Source organism: Helianthus annuus, chromosome 4 (genome assembly GCF_002127325.2).
Source record: "Helianthus annuus cultivar XRQ/B chromosome 4, HanXRQr2.0-SUNRISE, whole genome shotgun sequence".
Taxonomy (NCBI): domain Eukaryota; kingdom Viridiplantae; phylum Streptophyta; class Magnoliopsida; order Asterales; family Asteraceae; genus Helianthus; species Helianthus annuus.
In genome coordinates, this window is record NC_035436.2 from 161,198,401 (window position 1) to 161,207,739 (window position 9,339).

At 36.4% G+C, this 9,339-nt stretch overlaps 1 protein-coding gene across 1 annotated transcript; it reads left to right on the forward strand.

Annotated features, from left to right (window-relative positions):
- The first annotated feature begins 3,680 nt into the window (after positions 1-3,680).
- LOC110937028 (membrane protein PM19L) lies at positions 3,681-5,326 on the forward strand. The gene is made up of 4 exons (XM_022179440.2): positions 3,681-3,885; positions 4,010-4,229; positions 4,910-4,955; positions 5,047-5,326. The coding sequence occupies exons 1-4, from the start codon at positions 3,759-3,761 to the stop codon at positions 5,116-5,118; spliced, it is 465 nt and encodes a 154-aa protein (XP_022035132.1). The 5' UTR covers positions 3,681-3,758; the 3' UTR covers positions 5,119-5,326.
- Positions 5,327-9,339: the final 4,013 nt, after the last annotated feature.

Below are 9,339 nucleotides of genomic sequence, written 5' to 3' on the forward strand. Positions count from 1 at the left end.
ATACATAATGTGTGAAGAGGCCATGATTAGGGAACCACCATCTTGAATGTGCAGCGACGAAGAGCACAGGCTGATCTCGACGAAACGTGTGAGTGTTTCTCCATAACCGGTCTCGACGAAACATGTGAGTGTTTTGCCATGCCTACTCTCGACGAAACATGAGAGTGTTTCGTCATATGTGAACTTTCGTCGGACACCTCTTGAGAACAAAATAACAGAACTGTGTTAATATAGCATGTTGTGTGTTTAATATGGAGGCCGATTACATAAGTTTGTCTATGCTTGATATCAACACTAGTTGGAAACTAGTAAGCTTGTATGTATTAATGTGAATAATCACTGTAACTTTTGAACACTGGCGCATGTATGCATGTGGAATGTGAACTGATTTAGGTGAGTAGCAAACTCATTCGTTAAATGCTATTTAAGAGTCTGGTACATGAGACGTAAACTTGTAAAGGAACTGGATACGTGTTACATGTATACTGTAATCATGGGATAGATGCAAACTGTAACTGACGTTGTTAGTAACCATCGATGGAAACATGAACTTGTGATTATAATCATGCATGAAATCTGAAAGTTTACTATGTGATACGTGAAATGGATAAGTGATTGTGAAACTGACTACTCATGGTAACCACGGTAGGGTTTGGTAGACCAACTGGGAACGGGTAATGTAACGTTGCGTACCGAGCAATCTAAGGTGAGTTCACTGCTCTTTTTCCAAGCATGCGTCTCGGGGAGGGATATCTGGTAATTGTTCCGGGGAGGAACGTCGGGTTATTGGGATGTTGGTTATTACACTCATTTCTATCATTAAGACCCCTTACATCTACCGATTAGTTGCCGGGGAGGCAACGAGGTTATTAGTTGATAGCGCTATTAGGTTTGGCACCCTCACACCGTATCGGGGAGGACGGGCGTGAACTAATTACCTTAACCACTTGACCAATGTTTTGAGGAGACATTGAGGTTGGGCAAATAAATCTAGCTGCCATCTGCGGTAATCGAGTTAATAACAGCATTAAATCAAATCATTGAACTGTTTTATACACATATCTGGTAACTAAACGCGTTAACAAAACTTTGAACTCACCAGCGTCGTCTGACACACTTGTCTGCATGCTTGCAGTTTTGTAGGTTTATATCATTGGGACTTGCTGTATGGGATGCTGGAGTGGTCATGGGTCGAGATACATGGAATCTTAATACAAGCTTAATGGTTTATGTACACTTGGTTTACGGAACACTTAACAAATGAGTTATGCTTCCGCTGTATACAATGAATGACATGTAACGATTGTAACCCCTTATGTTAATGAATGAAAGTTTTATTTAAATATATTTATGAGTTCAATGTGATTGGTGGCTTGGATCCTGGTACGTCACACGCCTCGCGGGGGTTTCCGCATGTGGTATTTTGGGGGTGTGACATATATAATAAAATCGATAAAATAATTTTTAATAATTAAAATATAAATAAAATATAATAATGCAAAGATATGTTTTCGTGATAAATAATTTGTCTTATTTAAAAATATCTGAAATTAACAATTTAAATTTGAGGATAACAATCTTTTAGAAAAATAGAAGGACTATTTTGGACATTCAAACTAGAAAAAAAAATAATTGTTAATTCGTTTTCTATTTAATTAATATAAAATAAGTAGGAAAAAGAGACGGGAATATCAAAATGTATATGTCTTCAAAAAATGACATGCGACACACATCGATTTCTAGGGATGGAAAAAATACTTGAGCCCGACTGGTATACTCGAAACCCGATACAAATGGGACGGGTATGCCCGGTACCCGACGGGTATTGGGCCGGGTATGGGATCAGTTTTGAAAAATTTCGTGGGTGTGGGTCAGGTATGGAATTAGGTGATACCCGACCCGATTACCCGAAACCACATACCCGTTTACCCGAACTATATACCCTATCATACACCCGATTTTTTGAATTTTTATTTTTATTTTCATTAACCATTGTTTATTGGTGATTTATTTTAGTATGTTCATAATGTGAAAAAATAAATTTTGTTTTAGTATATGCATTTGATAATAGTATTTATATTTTGTATCTTGTGAAGTATATACATGTAAGTGTATAAATATTATAAAGTTTATTATTAATTTATGATAAAAGTTATATGTATGTAATGTACATTTTTAATTTATAATAGTTGTATAAATAACATTATATAATAATTATAATAGTGAAAAAAATGTATTTAGAAATCCCAACATATATCATTTAACAAACTAATGGGTATTCCCGATACCCGACGGGTAATTACCCAACATATACCCGACGAGTATTGGGTCGGGCATAAGACACGATTTTATAACAGGGTATGGGTATGGGATTACCAATATCCGACCCGAACCCGAGCCATTGCCATCCCTGTGAATTTCTTTTGCTATATAAATTATAAAGGTACAGATATAGATGTAGATAAATTCAAATATTGTTACACGTTTATATATTGTTACACGCTTATTCAAATATTGTTACACACTTATAAATTTATTTTCTTTATTATATAACTAGCTTAGAACCCCGTGTTTTATACGGGTTGCATAAATTTTATTTTTTATAATAAGTAATATAATTAAAATACCTTGTGTATTGCACGAGTTAAATAATATAATGTGATCGATTAACACATACAATCGTCAAGATATGTATTTAAATGATGAATTCGATGTACTATTTATTTATTAAAATTTTAATTTGTTTTTAAGTTTATTATTAGGTCAGAAACATGTGTATTACACGTGATAGAACCAATGAAATATTAGATGATTGTTACTAAACGGGAAAAATAAAAGAAATAATAAATAAATAAATAAGAGAGATCTATGAAGTTTCTAATTTAATATTATTTTCTCATTTATGTATCCTATTAAATATTAAATAATAATAATGCTAAAAATAATTTAACTAAATCTAATTTAAATGAGAATAAAAATTTATATATTTGTGTGGTTCTACAAAGAAAAACAAAAGAAAACTTGTTCTATCTCGTACGAAGAAATTGAAAATACAAAATTATATATTATTATTAATTCTAAGTTTGATAAAAAAAAGCTATCTTCCTTATCTAATATATATTTAGTTAAACTATTGTTTAATTGGAAAAAGAAATTAAAAAATAAGGTAAGAAAATACTAGAGATTGATACGTGTCAAAAAAAATAATTTTATTTATTAGTATAGGAAGAAGTATAGATATAGATATAAATAGTTCATATTGTTACACACTTATAAATTGTTATAAACTTATATATATTTACCTGTTTAACTAGATGGTTGGTAAAAAAGAAGATATCATTTCTAGCGGTACAAAACGGAAAAAAATGCGCCACTGATTTTAGATATTTTATTTTTTATAAAATTCTAATATATTTACACACTTGTAAATCTATACGTATTTTTTACTTTCTAACTGTTTCCAATCAATTCTACGCATATAATATAAAGAATGTCTGAGCAAAAGCCTCAACCAAAGAATATACCATCTTTTACCTTGCCTTGCCTTGAACCATAATACCTTCACCTTTACAACCCAACAAAACCCTTTAACTCAAGCATCCCTGACAAGCAAAGAACCAAAAAAGATTACAAGAAAAACATTCTTAAATGAACAATATATTATCTATAAGAACACTCACCCCCAACCTTAACATAAATCACACCAACATTCTACGTACGAACTCATTATCTTTTCCATTCTCCAAAACCAAATCGAAATGGCTAGCCCTCAAATGAGACCGGTAGTGTCACTCCTGTTGGTCTTGAACTTTTGTATGTATGCCATTCTTCTAGGCATCGGTGGTTGGGCAATGAATGTTGCCATTGACCATGGTTTTATCCTCGGTACATGCATTCTCTCTTCATGTGCATACATTATACATACAGTCATACATGTATGATTTATATATTATATATATATTACTAATGAATGTATTGTAACGTGTATATGTGTGGTATAATAAATCAGGTCCAGAGCATGAGTTGCCGGCTCATTTTTCACCAATTTATTTTCCAATGGGAAATTGGGCGACGGGATTCTTTGTGACTTTTACGTTGATCGCGGGTGTTGTTGGTATTGCGTCGATTTTAGTTGGATTCGATCATTATCGAGCTTGGGAGTCCGCTAGCAAGTCTGCAGCAATATCATCCGCTTTAGTTGCATGGACTCTTACCGTCCTTGCCATGGGGTATGATATTTAATTGTATACAAATAACACTATTTGACAACCGAATTCGTGGGAAATGCATAGGAAAATCAGCTTTCCAACAAATATTTTACAAAACTGTTTTTGTCGGAAAATCTGATGTGGAAAAACTTTATCTTTTGTGTGTGTATATATATATTTATAATTACACTTAAAACATGGGCGTAGTTTGGTTGGGGCTAGGGGTGCCACCACGGCCCCTACCACTGTTTCGTGCAGTAGTGTTAATTTTTTGGTATTTCATCCGAAAATTTTATAAGTATTAAGTTCGACTCCCACCAATTATTTTGCCTAAAATTCCCGGCCCCCACCAATTTTCTTGTCAATAAATTTTATACGTATTGTCGTATTTACAAAAAAAATCGTAAAGAACTAGGCTATTAGTAAATTTTTAAACTTGAAGGGGACTTTTAATTTAAGTTGAAACTTGTTAAATAATCTATAGTTTTTTTTGTGTGTGAGAACGGTCATTTAAATGAAGGAAAAATAATTAGATATTTGGCATTATTATTGTTGTTTGACCCACTGAATCGTAGACTAAACATATAAACCGAAATATAGCGATAGGAAAAAAAATTGGGTCTCATGACTTTCGGCCCTCACTGAACTTTTGTTTAAGCTCCGCCACTGACTGAAAAGTGTATAAATATGATTTAATGTAGGTTTGCATGGAAGGAAATTGAGCTTGAAGGAAGAAATGTCCGCTTGGTGAGTTCATTCTTTGTAAACTATACTAACGTAATAACATGACGAGTTGTGGTTTAATATGAACTAATTATTGTTTATTTTTGCAATTTAGAGAACCATGGAGGCATTCACAATTATTCTTTCGGTAACTCAACTCGTATACGTAGCGGCCCTTTATGGGTAATCGATGCAGTGACTTCGCGAGATGATCTATAGGCTTGTAATTGTGCTTGGATTTATTTTTTTATTTGCCTAATTTCCTTTTGTTTTTATGTACGTATCGATTAATTTGTATGATGCAACATAATCATATACACATGTATTCTTAAATTGTTTTTATTTTTATTTTTATTTTTAATAATTTAATGTGTATTGTATCTTGTCGTTTTGAATAGAGTTCATCTATCTATCTCTACTTGTGCATACATGTACTTGTTTTAAATTTCCGTAAAGAAGGTAAATTGAAATATAAGAAAATTGTTGAAATGCTATCTTAATTTTTTGGTTCCTTTATTTACACACCCATATAATCTTATTTTTACATCCCTGATAGTATACGGGCCGTATAGGCTTATACAGACCCGTATAGAATGTTTATGCACAGAATTTAATGTAGTGGAATGTTTTTTTTTTGTTTTTATATGTATATGGGTCGTATAGTTTTGAAATCTGTATACGGGCCGTATAATGTTATACGATCCGTATAGCCCGTATAGAAAAGTTAATTTTTTGGTGCAATCGGAAAACAGTTTAATAAGTTTAGCAAATTTTTAAATAGTGTTATATATATCGGATTATGTTACGAGTTTGTAGTTAAACGTATTAATAATGTTTAATAAGTTTCCACTTTGTAAAACGATAAATATGTGATATGATTATGATAAACTACGACAACAATTATTAAACAAAACAACTTAACATCTAAACATAAGATTAATATTTACAATGTTTTACATCTAAAACAAACAAAAAGATAAATTTTTACAATGTTTCAAACTTAAAATAACAAAAAAAAAAATACAATAAGCAGCTACGACGGCGGTGGTGGTGGTGGTGGTGCAGCGCCAGCTCGTGGAGGTAGGGACGCGCCAGAATGTATAGCCACAATCTCCTCGACCATCCACTGTACATCCCCCCTAACTGCAGCGACATCCGACTCGACCTGAGCGAGTCTCGACTCGACCTGAACGAGTCTCTCCTCCAACCCCGGTGGAGGCATCACACGTTGTCTCACGCTCCGTCGATTGTTGGTGCATATGTTTGTCGATTTCGTCTTGTATCGAGTCGTGTGTCTAGATAGGATAAACCAGTGCTCAGTATGCTAGAAAATAGAGTTTTAGAGTGGTGGAACCAGTTCACACGAACTGGCAAAGCCAGTTCGTATGAAATGGCCAAGTGACCATTTCACACGAAATGGCAATGTCCAGTTCATGCGAAATGGGATCTCTATATATAGCTGAGCTTGTCATTTCATTTGTAACTTCTGATTTCGGTAGCGAAGCTCTGCCGAAGTGTCTCCAAGCTTGTAAAACGTTGGGAAATCAATACTAGAGACATTTAAAGTGAATCTACATGCAAATCAAGCTGATTCAACATCAAAACGTCTGTTTCCGCCTCTCGATTTGATCAAAAACTCTTCTGAACGACTCCTTTGGTCGTGCAAACGATCCTACATCGATCGTACGGGCGATCACCGTGTACATCCTCCGCAGATACCTGTGATCTATCGACGGCTGGATCAACCCCCTCATGTACCTCGCCTCCCTTTTCGTCGCCTCCCTCCCCCTCGCTTCCCTCTCCCTCGGCTCCCTCTCCCTCATCCCCACCATACGCCCAAACCAGCCCCTGTCCCTCGACCTCGTGAACCAAACCCATCGATTGGGTCGTGCCCCTCCCAACCCTGTCAAGCTGGAGTGTTATGGTCATATCCTTTGCCACCTGCGGGGACAAGAGGCGAGGGTAATGCTTCGCCAGACGGGTGACGAAGCCCCCATAGCTGATGTGGGTAGAGGTACGCTTAAAAGCGTACTCGGCGAAGTATGCGGCCAACTTGTACGCCAACCCCCCCCCCTCCCCCGTCGGTAGATCATCACAGCGATACACCGATGTAGGTATCGGTGTAACGGGTCGTAAAGGCAACTCGCCCGCCCCTTCGGGGATCGCGAAGTGGGTGTCGCGAACTCCCCGGACCCAATAGTGCCCCACTAAGGCCACAACACGTCACTGGACGTGCTGATGGGCGCATCCATAAAATGCCTGGGACACTGAGTACTCCTGTGAGTACAGACCCAAGGCAACGGCGAACTCGGGAAGTGTCATCCTCTGAGTCTTGCCGCAAAGAATAAAAGCTACGGCAGGTGTCGTCAAAAAATGTTGTAAACCCCCACCCCGGGTGTCCTTAAATGAAAAAGTACATAAAAACTCTAAAGTAATCTCCCTGTGGGCCTGCTCTGCAGCGGCATCAAATAAGCGATCCCACGCGGAGTTAGCTGCATGAACTCCCGGACCCGACCGATCGATCCAATACCGGTCAAAAACTGAATATCAATGGTCCAGGCGCATCCAACGTCATCTCTCGTAATCTGCCCAAAAACCTGTAGGCAGCCGTACCTCGGGGGATTTTGCGAATAAACTGCCCCGACTCAGTAAAATCGGGCACAACCTCCTCCTCCTGTCCACGTACCCGTCCGCATCCACGTCCCCGACCCTGACCCTGACCTCGACCTCTACGGGCCGCAGCAGCTGCTGATGACTCAGCCATATTGTCTGTAAAAATAACAATCACAACTTAGAAATCACTATACGATTAGCGTTAACGTATTATACGATTACTGTTCTTGTATACAAACGTATTGTACATCTCATTACGCTCTGTACATATCAAGTGTAGGTTTCGTATACTCACGTATTACACATCTCGTACACACTCCGGAAACATGAAGTATACGTATCGTACGCGCAAGTATTATACGCACGTATACGCTACGTACACCTTAGATATACGTTTCCTATACGCATGTATTATACGTCCCAGATACGTTAAAAATATAACAAACAGGGAATAAAATATAAGTTTATACGGTCGTTTACAATGTGTACGATCGTATACAGTTTGAATATTCAAGATGTATATGACCGTATATATCGTATACGATCATATATAGTTTGAACATTAAAATGTTATACGAGCGTATATAGTGTATATGATCGTATACAATTTGAATATTCAATGGTTATACGATCGTATAAATTGTATACGACCGTATACACATGAATATTCAGTTACAATTTTCAGTTTCAGTTTTTTTTTTTCAAATTCAATCATACAATCTTAATCGTTACGCCTATGTACGCTATTCGATCCTTTACTATACAAGACCATACTCTAACATGTTTCGGAATCGAGTATACTATACGAAAACGTACCGTATAGGAAGAACGAGATGAAAACGTCACAAACGCCGAAGAACGCTATCCAAGAACGATTCGAGAGAAAATCGAGAGAATTTTTAGAGAATGTTGAGGCCGTATGATGGAAATGAGGTCGTATAACACGTTATACGAACTTTTGTATATGTATACGGGACGTATACATGTATACGACCCGTATACATACTTTTATTATTTTTTTAATTCATTCGTATACATCATATACGATCCCTGTTTTCGTCATGTATACGAGGCGTATACATGTATACGGCCCATATACTATTGAGTATTTTTCATTTTTCTTAAATTACTATATGCGGAAGTGATGAATATACAGTCGGTATGTGTTAACGTTGATTCGTTTTAAACCTTCTTTCAAGTTTAATTTCAACAAGTTGACAAAACATTTATACAGCATGTATGTTCATCATTACAAATTGTCAAAACATGAAATAACATTTTTAACATTTTTTCAAGTTCAATTTCAACAAGTTGCCAAAACATTTATATAACGTGTATGTTCCTCATTACAAATTGTCAAAACATGAAATAACATTTTAAATTCATAGGCAACCTAAATCCACGTATGCCCTGGTCCTGTATTCATCAACGATCTTATTATATTGGTCAATACATTCCTGGTAATAGTAATACCAACTTTATGCTGCCGTATTCCTTGTCGGTTGTCGCCAGTATCATGATGGGGTTGGCATTGGATATTCCCCTTCTAATCTGACGTGAATAACATGGTTCTTGTTTACATGTACAAGTGCGACCGTTTGATGCGGAATACTATATTCGGTTGTTCTGAACATGGGAAAAAATGAAGCACAACCACTGTCACTTAATAAGAGACAAATGACATTCCACCGGTTTGTTATCATAAGCCCCGTGAAAGGCATTTGTAGCCACTTATGGCCAGGTGTTGTGCCTATACCAGACCAATCTAATGACCGCAGAACATCTTGAAACTCAG

Excerpts from the sequence above, each read along its gene's own strand:
- LOC110937028 (XM_022179440.2), top strand. The coding sequence starts at position 3,759 with ATGGCTAGCCCTCAAATGAGACCGGTAGTGTCACTCCTGTTGGTCTTG. Across the intron at positions 3,886-4,009 it reads TGACCATGGTTTTATCCTCG|GTCCAGAGCATGAGTTGCCG; the intron begins GTACATGCATTC and ends ATAATAAATCAG. Across the intron at positions 4,956-5,046 it reads AAGGAAGAAATGTCCGCTTG|AGAACCATGGAGGCATTCAC; the intron begins GTGAGTTCATTC and ends TTTGCAATTTAG.